Source organism: Crocuta crocuta, unplaced genomic scaffold (genome assembly GCF_008692635.1).
Source record: "Crocuta crocuta isolate KB4526 unplaced genomic scaffold, BGI_CrCroc_1.0 scaffold687, whole genome shotgun sequence".
Taxonomy (NCBI): domain Eukaryota; kingdom Metazoa; phylum Chordata; class Mammalia; order Carnivora; family Hyaenidae; genus Crocuta; species Crocuta crocuta.
In genome coordinates this window covers 4,595,378-4,609,881 of record NW_027530182.1, presented here as the reverse complement: position 1 = coordinate 4,609,881, position 14,504 = coordinate 4,595,378, and the positions used below count along the sequence as shown (strand labels likewise).

The 14,504-nt window shown below is 35.5% G+C and overlaps 1 protein-coding gene across 2 annotated transcripts in view; it reads right to left on the bottom strand.

The window, feature by feature from the left end:
* The window catches only part of DENND4C (DENN domain containing 4C), a 118,764-nt gene that overhangs the window by 91,844 nt on the left and 12,416 nt on the right, over nt 1-14,504 (bottom strand). For both annotated transcript variants that reach the window (XM_077765079.1, XM_077765080.1), the window contains exon 2: nt 2,302-2,623. In XM_077765079.1, coding sequence (XP_077621205.1) covers nt 2,302-2,606 — 305 coding nt within the window. In that variant the 5' untranslated portion in view covers nt 2,607-2,623. The remainder of the gene's footprint in view (nt 1-2,301; nt 2,624-14,504) is intronic.

Genomic DNA, 14,504 nt, shown 5'->3' with positions numbered 1-14,504 from the left:
AAGGCTAATCCAATCACCTATGCTGTTGACATTACCCCTTCAATCTGTTTCGTAATTTTAATCTAGTATCTCCTCATTCCTATATTTTCAGCCCTTTCTTTTCCATTGGTTTCCTTCCTTCAAATAAAGATGTTCAAAGTTATCCCCTGGAAGAGAGGTGAAAAAACAGCCCATGACTCAATATAGCCTTATCCCCCCCAGGTATCCTCAACTGTTGCTTCTAGGAATTTTGTGAAAATATAGATTCTGATTCAGTAGGTCTGGGACACTGCCTGAGATTCTGAATTTCTAACATGTTCCCAGGCCCTTCAGATGATACTGGTTCAAGGACTACATCTTGAATAGCAATGCCATTACTATCTTCTCTTAAAGTCAAGCTTTCAAAAGAAGCCTCTATTAATCCAATTCCAATCACTTCTCAACCCTTTCTGATTCCTGTGCCTAATAATCCTATTCTAACTATTGATTTGAAGGAAAATCACAGAAGCTAGACAGGGTGGCCAATACTAAGAAGTTAAATGGATGCTACATAAGGGTCAAGTAAGATAAAGACAAATCATCCTTTGACTTTGGAAATTTGAACATAGGTCCATTTCACCAGAGCTCTATTGCAAAAGTAAAGGAGGTGATGAGCACAAGTGGTGGCCAAACGGAACAGCTCACTACCTTTCTTAATATCTGCACAACTATTAACAAAAAAGCAGCAACCATTAAAAAAAAAAAACTTCATAGGACAATCAGGGAAATTTGGATGTATGGTGATATTAAATAATCATTTTTATGGTGTGGTATTGTGATTATATTAAGAGATTTGACTTAAAAAAAATCAGTGTAATACATCACAATAGAAAGAAGGATATAAATAACCTGCATAATCTCAATTAACACAGAAAAGGCTTTTGAAAAAATCCAACACACTTTCATGATAAAATCTCTCATAAAATCAGAAGTAAAAGGGACCGTTCTTAATATGATAAATGGCATTTATGGAAAAACCCACAGCTAACACCATATTCAATGGTGAAAGACTAAAAGTTTTCCACTTGAGATCAGGAATAAGACAAGGATGGCTTTTCCACCACTGCTATTCCACACTGTACTGTAAGTTCTAACCAGAGCAATAAGACAAGGGAGCAAATGCAACAAAATGCAAACAGAAGGAGTAAAACTAGCTCTACTTACAGATGACATGATCCTATGTGTTAAAGAAAATCCTCAAATATTCAAAAGAAAGCTATTACAGCTAACAAATTCAGCGAAGTTGGACAGTATAAGATTGACATAAAAAATTAAAATTCAGCTGTGTTTGTGTACAACAGCAATGAACAATCCAAAAAGGAAATTTTAAAAAAATACTTTTTAATGGAATCCAAAAGAATATGTAGGAATAAAATTAATCAAGGAGGTGAAAGACTTGTACACTAAAAACTACAAAACATTGTTGAAAGAAATTAAAGACCTAAATAAAGGGAAAGAGATCCTACATTTATAAGTCAGAAAGCTTAGTGGTATAAAGGTGGCAGTACTCCGTAAATTGATCTATAGATTAAATGCAATCCCCACCAAAATTCCAACTTCATGTTTTGAATTAACGGACAAGCTAATCACAAACACTTCCTAAGATGCTCTCAAATACCTGTATGTTTTAAGTAACTGATGGTAATTATAATAAACAGAACAGTTTAATACATGACATATATACATGACAAGTATTATAAGTATTTTAAAAACATATCTTGTTTACAAAAGAGAGTCAATGTAGACATTTTTGGGAAAAAAGCTTTTACAAAGAATCTAGTCTGTGGACTAGATACTAATATCTCAACCACTACACTCATTCTAAATAGTAAATACCTCCCCCTTTCTGGCATTAAGAACCATACAACACAATTACATTTCTTAAAACGGGAATTCTCCTTTGTTAAATGAGTTCAGAGATTCACAAAACCTCATCACATAACCCAAGTAGCTCCTTAAAAATATGGCCTTTTATTATAGCTTCTTGTTCTTTTATGTTTAATTAATAAGCTTATCTGATAAGTACAACCGAAATGGAATCACATTTCAGGCTCCAATGCCTTCAATTCAATATGCTTTTGAAAGGAAATGATCTCGTGATTCAAGTACAGTGCAGAGAACTTCAGTAAGGGTGGACAGAGATATGTAACATCTTACTACACTTGATCCTGAAGTAACAAATAATAATAGAACTATCAAAATTTTCCAATTTCTATTCCCATGCACCCTAAGGAAATGTTATTTCCTTCACTGTAGCAAAAGAAAATAAGTCAGTCACCATACCCAACATCAGTAAGAGGTGGTTTGTCTCTTGCTCTCTTATAACAGAGGAAAAGTTCTGGGCTTTTCAGACTTCCATAGTTTAAATTTGCTTGGAGAGCTGATGGAGTGGCTTCAACACAGGTATAACCTTCAGGTACTGTTTCCCCAGCAGATTTGTTAATAACTGCAATGTCTGTAATTGGAGCTTTAGGCCCAGTTGACTTAGTATCTAAACGATTTATTTCCTGATCCAGAAGAGTAGATGTGTCAGTGAGACCTGCCACAACAAAGTAGTCGGTCACTCTTGGCCCTTTGTCTTCTATCATGGCTGCTACTGTATTTCCTACAAAAGGAAAGAAAAGACATTAAAGAAAATACTTTATCTTGACTTATTAAAATTAAAATACTCCTGAGTTAAGAATGATGAACTAGCATACTTCCAAGCTGTATTTATAATCAAACTGTTGTCATTCTATAGGAGCCTGTTTTGGTATCATGTCATTTTTACCTCCTATAAAATACAAGCTTACAACATCAATTCATTTGTAAGACAACTATGATCCTTTAGTGTGCCAAGGCTCTGTGAAGAATAATCAAACTGCCAGAGGTGGCCTATGGTGCTCTGTTTTCAGCAAAATGCACTTAATGAACAATATTCAGACCATTTAAGAAATCATTCTCTTTTAGGTTACAGAATTCCTAGAGATGAGCTTCACATTTAAGCAAATGAATTGAGTTCATCATGAAATAAGTCAAGGTCTAAGACAAAAAACAGATGTAACAATAATAAGTATAATCAAACTAGGGTCTCTTAATCCAGTCAGGAGTCTGACCCTTCTGGTTAAGGAATTTTCTGGAAACACCATGTAAACTAAGGAAGTTTAGGAATCATTAAATATTTCCTATATAAATACCAGAGTATAAAAAACTGTAACCAAAGAAGACAAAATTATATAAAACACACAGTAAGAGACTCAAGTACCCGTACCCAGAGAACATGAACACTGAGTCGAGATTTCTACGATCTCTAAATTTGGCACCTCTACAAATAAAATTAAGCTTCTGCAGTTTAAAATATTTCCATGGATTTTATGTGCTTTTTATTTATTTTTTATTTTCGTGTGCTTTTTAAAAACTTTCAGTATAATTTACACACAAAATTTATATGTGTAAAATTTGGTAAGTTTTCATAAATGTATATATCCCTGTGAAACCATTAACAATCAAGATAGTAAACATATCCATCAAAACACCAGATTTTCTTATACCCCATCATTATCCTTCCCTCTGTTGGCAATGAATAATCTGCTTTCTGTCATTACAGTTTTTAGAACTGATATACATGGAATCATACAGTATATATTCTTTTTTTCTGACTTTTTTCATAATTATTTTGAGACACATTCATGTTTGTGTTTATATCAATAGTTCATTCCTTTTTATATATTTTTTTAACTTTTTTAAGTGTTTACTCATTTTTGAAAAAGACAGAGACAGAGAGTAAGCAAGGGAGGATCAGAGAGGGAGGGAAGACACAGAATCCAAGGCAGACTCCAGGCCCTGAGTTGTCAGCACAGAGCCTGACGCGGGGCTCGAACCCACAGACTGTGAGATCATGACCCGAGCCAAACTCAGATACCTAACCGACTTAGCCACCCAGGTGCCTCTAGATTTTTTAAAGGTTTTTTAAAGTAATCTCGGGGTGCCTGTGTGGCTCAGTCAGTTGAACATCCGACTTCAGCTCATGATCTCAGTTTGTGGGTTCAAGCCCTGCATGGAACTCTGTGCTGACAGCTCAGAGCCTGAAGCCTGCTTCGGATTCTGTGTCTACCTCTCTCTCTCTGCCCCTCCCCAACTCATGCTGTGTACTCCCTGTCTCAATAATAAACATTAAAAAAATTTTTTTATTTAAAAAAAAGATTTTTTTAAGGTAATCACTACACCCAAAATCGGGCTCAAACCCACAACCCTGAGATGCAAAGTCACATACTCTACCAACTGAGCCAGCCAGGCACCTTGCATTGCTATTTATAGCTAAGTGGTAATCCACTGTTGAGTATGCCACAATATGTTTATCTACTTACCTTTATTAATATTACCTTTTTTAAATCATATTAATACCTTAATTAATAAGATTATTCTAAGTTTGGAGTTATTACAAGTAAAACTGTCTGGGGCACCTGGGTGGCTCAATCAGTTAAGTGTCCAACTCTTGCTTTCAGTTCAGGTCATGATCTCATGGTTTGTGAATTTGAGACCCACAACATGCTCTGCGCTGACAATGTGGAGCCTGCTTGGAATTCATTCTCTCTCGCTCTCGCTCTCTCTCTCTCTCTTCCCCTCCCTCCCTCCCTCTCCCCCACCCTCTATCTCAAAATAAATAAACTTAAAAAAATAAATAGAGCTGTCATAAACACTCATATATTATGGACAAATGCTTCCATGTATCTTAGGTCAATTCCTAAGAGGAAAGGATTGGATCACCTGCTAGGTATATGTAATTCTAAAATACTGCCAAATAGTTTCCTCGAGTGCTGTACCATTTTATGTTCCTACCATCAGTATATGAGAGCTCCAGTGGTTCTACATCATCTGTAAAGCTCTATAAGGTCAGTCTTTTTAAACAAAGACACTATAACATGCCTATAGTGAAACTTAACTATAGTTTTAATTTGTATCTTTCTAATGACTAGTGATGTTAACCACCTTTTCATGTGCTTCTTTTCTATCCATGTATTTTCTTCAATGAAATTCCTGTTCAAATCTTTGCTTGTTTTTTATTTGGGTTGTTTGCTCATTCTTGAGTTCTAAAAGTTCTTTACATATTCTGTAGACAAGTCATTTATCAGACATATGCTTACCAAATATTCCTTCCCTCTGTTTATGTAGAATTTAATTTGCTCTTCCTTTTCTAGTTTCTTCAGGTAGAAACAAGTCATTGATTGAGACCTTTCTTCTCCTCTGTTGTAGGTATTTAGTGTTACAAATCCCCAAAGTAGTGTTTTAGTGGCATCCAACAAATTTATATATGTTATGTCTTCTTTTTATTCAGTTCGGAACGCTTTTTAATTTCCCTTTCCTAAAATATTTTCTTTGACCAATGAACTATTTATGTTTTTTAGTTTCCAAATCTTGTACTTGGGAATTTTCCAAGAATCATTGGTTGTTAATTTCTAATTTAATTACACTGTAGTCAAGAATATATTATATATGACTTGAATTCTTTTACATGTATTAAGAATAGATCTATGGCTAAGAGTATGGCCTATCTTGATAAATATACATTGTGTACTTTAGCATGTACATTCTATTGATGGACAGAGGCCTCTACAGATGACAATCAAGTAGGTTAATAGTGTTGTTCAAGGGGTGCCTGGGTGGCTCAGTCAGTTAAGCGTCCGACTTCAGCTCAGGTCATGATCTCACGGTTCGTGGGTTCGAGCCCCGCGTCGGGCTCTGTGCTGACAACTAGCTCAGAGCCTGGAGCCTGCTTCAGATTCTGTGTCTCCCCCTCTCTCTCTGTCCCTCCCCTGCTCATGCTCTGTCTCTCTTGCTCTCAAAAATAAATAAAACATTAAAAAAATTTTAATATAATAAAATTAAAATTAAAAAATAAAATTAACATATAGTCTAATAATTAAATTTTATACTCCACTATTGCTACGATAATCTTTCAGAATCCATTTAATTTCACCTTACTGTTTAGAATGGCATACATTTCAATGAATAAATGCTGTTAACATCAACAAAATGTCAATAATTTCAATTTATAAAGCTAGACATAGGTTATACAGTTCTCCCACTCTAACAAAAAGATTTCTAACAGTTTCAAAAATATCTGTGTGTTCCTTGGTGTTCTAAACCATGCAGAAGGAATGGTGAACTTCATTTAAACCACAAAGAGAGCACAGTTTTATCAAAGTTATTTGCTACATTTAAGCAATTTAAAATAGGGCCTTGGAGAATCCATTTAGATGGCATTATCAACATCAGCTCCACTAGCTGGGTCATGGAACTACAAAATTGAAAAAGTCATTTCAAAAAAAAAATTGGTTCCTTTTTCAGAACACAAAGCAGTGTAATTCTCTGCTGCTGCACCTGCCACTGAAAGTTTTGTAAAGAAGGAGGGCTGTAGAAAAAGGCTGCAAATACAAATGCCTTAACGGGGTCAGGCAGGATAGAAGAGTCGTGGGAACTAGAGAACACAGGCAGCCACTTCTTGTCAGATCCATCCAATTGTTGCCAAATGGACTTGGACCAGAATTTCTTTTTTGCCTTTTTAAAAGAAGCCAGAAATCAGAGTTTTTGTGTAAATCTCCAAGTTTTAAAATATTGGCAACTAATTCAGAATTCTTAAACACTGCTAAGTTCAAAACACATTAACAGGGTATATTCACTCTAAAGATTAAAAGTCTAGAAAAGAACAATTTATAAATGCCATTCAAAAAATTTTTTGACCTGGTTAAATACTTAACTTCACCATTAATGATATATGAGCCAATAAAGCTAACTGTATACCAAGTTGATAATATAATCACATAGAAGGGAATAAAAAAAGAACAAAATGATACTAGACGTCCTTGGAGAAATGCCCAATTCCAAGGTTGGGCAAGAAAAACACAAGATATACCTAGAACATCTTACACAAGAAGGAAAAAAGCACTGCTCATATACTAATGGGAGTCCTTATCAAAAGGACACAGGAACTAGTTTGAAGAGTCTCCCTCTGGCCAAAATGGGAATGATTTTAGTGTCAAAATGAATAACAATAATGGATTATAACACATGGATTTTTTTTAATGTTTATTTATCTTTGACAGAGAGAGAAACACAGCACAAATAGGCAAGAGGCAGAGAGAGAGAGGGAGACACAAAATCCAAAGGAGTCTCCAGGCTCTGAACTGTTTGCACTGAGCCCAACATGGGGACTGAGCTCAGGAACTGTGGGACTGTGACCTGAGCCGAAGTCAGACACTTAATAGACTGAGCCATCCAGGCATCCCTCACATTGATGTTTTTAAAGCCCTGAGTCCATACTGATATTATAAAATAAATGAATGAAGGGGAAAGAAGTAAGGCTCTTCAGAATGCTAACTAATAATCATGAAAGGGATGATCAAAAACCATTTTACAATCATCTCAGTATTCAATTTCAAGCAAGAATTATCAGTGGATGCCAAAACCACTGGGAGGAAGACTGTTGGATATAGAATATTTGTACAATCCCAAGGTCTTTTTCCACTTATACTAATAATTACAAATGAATAAAATATATTACCAGAGAAAGCTAGTGGCCACCACTTTAATCAAGTAATCAAAATTAACATCATTAATGACTGGTCAAACTTTTATTACATGCCTTCTGATGTGAGGCACCAAGGAGACCACATTAGTTATGAACCATTCCTGATATTTTAAAAATTCATGGTCTTGGGGCACCTGGGTGGCTCAGTCAGTTAAGTATTCAGCTTTTGATTTCAGTTCAGATCATGAGCTCATGGTTTGTGGAACTGAGTTCTGCGTCAGCATCAGTGCGGAGCTTGCTTGGGATTCTCTCCCTCTCTCTCTCTCCCCCTCCCCCACTCATGCACCTGCTTGCATGCATGTGCACTCGCTCTCTCTCCCTCTCTCTCAAAATAAACAAACTTTAAAATAAATAAATAAATAATAAAAATACACAGCACTAATCTAATCATGAGGGGTTAGACAACCTCAAACTAATGGGGGAAAACTCTAGTCAATGGAAACAAAAGCAAAAAATAAACTATTGGGGCTACATGAAAATAAAAAGTTTTTTCACAGCAAAGAAAACCATCAGCAAAATGACAAAGCAATCTACTGAATAGAAGGAGATATTTGCAAATGATTAGCAATAACAAACTAATACCTAATATATAAACTTAAACAACTCAACACCAAAAAACTCCAAACACTACAATTTAAAAAAGGGCAGAGGATGTGAATAGACGGTTTCCCAAAGAAGACATAGATATAGCCAAAAGGGACATGAGAACATCACTAATTATCAGGGAAATTTGTATCGAAGCCACAAAGAAATATCACCGCATACCAGTCAGAATGGTAAGTATCAAAAAGACAAGAAATAACAAGCACTGGTGAGGATATAGAAAAAAAGGAACTCTTGTATACTGTTGGTGGGAATGTAAATTAGTGCAGCTACTATGGAAAACAGTATGGAGGTTCCTCAAAAAATTCAAAATAGAAACACCACATGATGTATTCATTCCACTACTTGGTATTTACCCAAAGCAAAGAAAAACACTAATTCAAAATGATATATGCATCCTTATGTTTACTGCAGCATTATTTACAATAGCCAAGATATTAACCCAAGTGTCCACCGATAGATGAATGGATAAAGATGCAGTATATATACACAATGGAATATTACTCAATCATAAAAAAAAAAGAATGAGATCTTGCCATTCACAAAAGCATGGATTGCCCTGGAAGGTATTATGCTAAGTGACATGTCAGACAGAGAAAGATACATATATAACTTCATTTATATGTAGAATCTAAAAAAAATTAACCAAAACAAACAAAACCAGAAACAGACCCACAAATATAGAGAACTGATAGTTACCACAGAGGAGGACAGGATGGGCAAAATGTGTGAAGTGGAGCGGGAAGTACAGCTTCCCGTTACATAAAGAGTAAGTCACAAAGATGACAGGCACAGCACAGATAATACAGTCAATCGCATGGTAATAGTGGTGTATAGTGATAGATGGTAGCTACACTTTGTGGTGAGCACAGCATAATATAAAGAGCTGTGGAATCACTACTGTGTAGACTTAAAACTAGTGTAACATTGCATGTCAGCTATAATCGAATCAAATAAATAAATAAATACTAGAGGGCAAAATTCTAAAAAAAAAAAATGTCAGTGTAATGAAAGGGAGAAAGGTTCAAATACCATTCCAGATTAAAATAGATTAACATCTGAGATCAAAACAAGCGACAACAAAAACCTCCAAATACTTAGAAATTAAACACGCTACTAAATAACTTGTGATTGAAGAGGAAGTTTAAGGAAATTACAAAATATTTTGAACTAAACAAAAAAGAAAACATATCAAAATTTGTGTGATGCAACTAAAGCAGCACTTACAGAAAAATATTATTAGGTGCTTATTAGAAAAAGAGCAAACTGATAATCCAAACTTCAATTTCAAGAAACTAAAAAAGGAAGAGCAAAATAAACCCAAAGAGATCAGAAGGAAGAAAATAAAAGAGGAAGAAATGAAAATGTCCTTATTACAGACATGACTCTCCAATTAATTACCAAATAAATGATAACTAATGTGTGATCCTAGAATGAATCTGGGAAAAGAAAAACAAAAAACGGCTATAAAACACAGCACTGGAGGGGAACCTGGGTGGCTCAGTTGGTTAAGCATCCGACATTGGCTCAGGTAATGATCTCGTGGTTCACGGGGTCAAGCCCTGCATTGGTCTCTATGCTGAGAGCTCAGAGCCCAGAGGCTGCTTCAGATTCTGTGCCTTCCTCTCTCTGCCCCTCCCCTGCTCATGCTCTGTCTCTCAAAAATAAATAAATGTTAAAAAAATTTTTTTAAAGAATAGTATTGGAGAAATTTCAATGTAGACTATATATTAACTTTACAACAAAGCTGATTTTCCTAATGTGATCATTGTATTGTATAACACAATGACCTTGTTCTTAAGAAATACATGCTTTAATGGTTTAATCAAAAAATAATACTACGCAGGGTGCCTGGATAGCTCAGTCAGTTGAGCATCCAACTCTTAGTTTTTCTGCTCAGGTCATGATGTGGATCGAGCCCCACATCAGGCTCTGTCTGTAAGCAGAGCCTGCTTAAGGTTCTCTCTCTGTCCTGCTCTGCTTCTCTCCCCCTATCGTGCGCGCTCTCTCTCTCTCTCTAAAATTAAAATAATAATAATAATCTGTGTACTGGGGCCCCTGGCTGGCTTAATCAAAACAGCACACAACTCTTGATCTTGAGGTTGTAAGTTCAAGTCCCATACTGGACATAAAGCTTGTTAAAAAAATAAAAAGTAACACTATGCTGAGAGAGAGTGCGAATGTGATAAAATGTTAATAACTGGCAAATCTAAGTGAAGGGTATAATGGGAGCTCATTACAATATTCTTCCAACTTTTCTGAAAGTTGGACTCAATTTTTCTGAATTTTGTTTCAAAATGAAAAGGTTTTTTAAAAAGCAGTTCACGTCAGAGCACCTGGGTGGTTCAGTTGGTTGAGTGTTCAACTTCGGTTCAGGTCATGATCTCACAGCTTGTGAGTTTGAGTCCCACATCTGACTCTTGTGCTGACAGATCAGCGCCTGGAGACTGCTTTTGTGTCTCCCTCTCTCTCTGCCCCTCCCCCCACTCACGTTCTGTCTCTAAAAAAATGAACAAAAAAAATTTTTTTTTAAAAAGCAGTTCATGTCCTTCAAGATTTCAACAAAAATATAATGGAAAAGGTAGAATAACTGGTTTAAACTCAAGAAGTAGGGGCACCTGGGTGGCTCAGTCGATTAAGCATCGGACTTCGGCTCAGGTCATAATCTCACACAGTCAGTGGGTTTGAGCCCCGCATCAAGCTCTGTGCTGACAGCTCAGATCCTGGAGCCTGCTTTGGATTCTGTGTCTCCCTCTCTCTCTACCCCTCACCTCCCTCTCTCTCTCTAAAAATAAAGACATAAAAAAATTATAAATAATCTCAAGAAGTAGGCAGGAAAGCAGTCTGAATATTCCCAATTTTAACTCAACTTCCTATAAAGTTGGAAAAGTAGAACATAAAATCTGCTAAGATATCTCATACACATATGCATATATATATACATACACAGAAAGAGAAATAAAAAGACATGCAAAACACTCGATAAATTGAAAGTTTTCCCCCATGGACTTCTTCCCTTTATCCTTAAAAGCTGATTATCATTCCTAAACTTTATTCACTGAGCATAAAGTGAACATACAGTAAATTAACACCTCACAAGTTTCGAATACTCAATCTGGCAACCTCACCAATTCATATATAGCCTAGTAACAGCCATGAAGGTGTACGACAGATATCACAAGCCAGTAAAACATACATACTTGATGCCTTTCAGTCTCTCATTCAGTCTATTTAGTGTTCGTTTATAAGAAATTCTATTAAGTTTATTTGACTACTAAATACATAGTGGAAATTGTAACAAATTAAAAGGGAGAGAGGTGGGGACTCAGTCGAAGAGCATGTGACTCGGTCTCATGGTCATGCGTTCGAGCCCCATACTGGGCGTACAAATTGCTTAAGTAAATAAATAAACTTTAAAAAAATGAAATAAAAATAGTTAAAACAAAAAGGAAGAGAGCTAAACATGCTCAAAAAAATAAACTGCAGGGCGCCTAGGTGGCGTAGTCGGTTAAGCGTCCGACTTTCGCTTAGGTCATGATCTCGCGGTTTGTGGGTTCGAGCCCCGCGTCGGGCTCTGTGCTGACTGCCAGCTCGGAGCCTGGAGCCTGTTTCAGTCTGTGACTCCCTCTCTCTCTGACCCTCCCCTGCTCACGCGGTCTCTGTCTCTCCTAGAATAAATAAAAAATAAATAAATAAATAAATAAATAAACTGTAAAGGAATGAGGGGAATATTTTATAAAACACATGGTTACCTAAGGATTAAGCCTAATTAAATTCCTAACTATAAGAGTAAAGAGATCCACATATCTCAAGTATACAAAATGGGTATCACTGCTTTAAAAACGCTCTATAGAATAAAATTTATGACCATGTCATCTACTTATTATGGAAAGGTTAACTTACTGAATAATTCTCTTCTCATCTTTCTCATATGCTAATATCCTATAGAATCCTGTAAAATCTAACCTCTGTTTTGTTTCATTAGCCAACTTCCAAGCTAATACCACCCATAGTTAATTATAGTAGCTCTAAACATTTTCTGATCTGGCACATTAAAAAAAAAAAAAAGGAGGGAAAAGGGAGTTTAAGATTTTTCAGACTTATTCATCCAAGCTTACCAAGTTTCAGGGAGGAGGAGGGTTGAGATCTTTTTTAGAACTGCTCTAAAACAGTTTACTTAAGGAGAATGGACATCTTTACAATATTAAGTTCGCTACTCAGGAGCATGGTATGACCCTCCATTTTATTCAGGTCTTTTTTTTTTTAAAGATTTTAAGCAAAATATCATAATTTGTTTCATTCAGGTCTTGCATGGATTATTCATAAATATTTTACAGTTTTCTGGTTAATGGAAAAGAGCTCTTATGTTTGCTAATCAATCACTGTTGGTTTATTATAACCTATGACTGAGCCTCAGACATTGTTCTAAATGCTGGGAATTAAAGCAATGAAAACACTGAATGCCCTGTCTGTATGGAGCTTACATCACAGCTGGGAAACAATCAGTAAACAAGTATAACCTTATAAATAAGTAATTTCAGAAAACATAGGTACTATGAAGAAAAATAAAGCAAGACAGAGGGAAAGAAAGTAGTAATGCAAGGGTTCATCTTTATAGTGCAATCAAGGAAGACCCGTTTGAAGAAGATACACATATACTATATATATATATACATATATATATACACTGCACACACATTATACACACACACACACACACATATGGCTAAGCATATAGAAAGAAAAAAGAGTAAATGGTCTTAGTAGTGAAAGTGGAAGAACAAATGACTACATAAAGGTGGGGACACAGTGATACTTGTGGCCATAAATTGAAGTGAGACCAATCAGCACTGTTGTTTGTTTTCTCCAATGACACTCAGCTGCTCAGATTCAAGGAAGGAGAGTTGGCAAAGTAATGAATTCAATCAGGGCTGAAGTTGTGCCTCAATTATAGTGAAGGAAGAGAAGAACAAGGGAGTTGATAACTTGACCCCACAAAATAGTGCAAAATACCTACAAGCATTAAAAATATTTTTTTTTCACTGAATCAATGTAATTGGATAAGGAAAGAAATTACTATATGAGGGGGATAATGGACAGTGAAAGAGTGGTGTGGCTAATGGCCTGGATCTCGATGGAATCTAAAAAATGTCACAATAGGGTACCAGAATAGATAAGCTGGCAAAAAAAAAAAAAAAGAAAAGAAAAGAAAAAAAGAAAGAAAGAAATGGAAGTCAGTTAGATGCTTCAAATACTTTAAGTTACAGAGTATGATCATAAAGTCCAGGGTAATGATTCTCTATACTAACTCCATATTGGAACCAGCTGGAACATTTAAAAAATGCATACGAAACCAATAAAATAAGAATTTGAGGTTGGCATATTACCATATTTTTTAAGTTGCTCAGTTAATTATAATGTACAGTCAAATTGAGAACCAACAGTCCTGGGTGTGATCATGGAAGCAGGCAACTAAAGCAGGCTAGAAAAGAAACAATCTACAGATTCCAGAAATTCTAATGAAGTTTTCTTCTATTATTCCCAATATAAATAAAAGCATGAGCTATGTTCAAAGTATTTTACATACATTAACTCATTTCACATTCTTAACAACCCAGTAAGGAAACGAGTATTACCCTGTTTTTAATGATGAGGAATGGAAAAGACATGCACTGAATTAAGAGTCCTGCGTAATACACACATAGTATAATACTATCAGAAGGAAGACTGTGGTTAAGTTAAAGATGCATTTATAAGCCCTAAAGCAATTACTTAAAAAAAAAAAAAAAAGACCTATCTACAGCTAACAAGCCAATGTCAGATGAATAGAATACTAAAATATATTCAATCCAAAAAGGAACATTGGACAGGACAAATTAAAAATAGTAAGATAATAGATTCAAAACCAACCTTATCAATAATTTCACTACATTTGTCTACCATGACAAATGAAAACATATGTCCCTATAAACACATACACAAATATTCATAGCAGTACTATTAAAATTACCAAAACAGAAAAATCCAAATATCAAGTCAGAAAAAAAAATGTGTTATTTCCATGCAATAGAATATTATTCAGGCATAAAAAGAACCAAGTAATACTGATAACATGCTCTAACACGGATGAACCCAGAAAGCATTAAGCTAAGTGAAAGAAGCCAGACACAAAAGGTCACTGGCCAACCGGCACAGGAAAAGATGTTCAACATTAGTCATTATCAGGAAAATGTAAATCAAAACCACAATGATCTATTACCTTACACCTGTTAGCATGGCTATTATCAAAAAGAAAGAAGTGTTGGAGAGGCTGTGG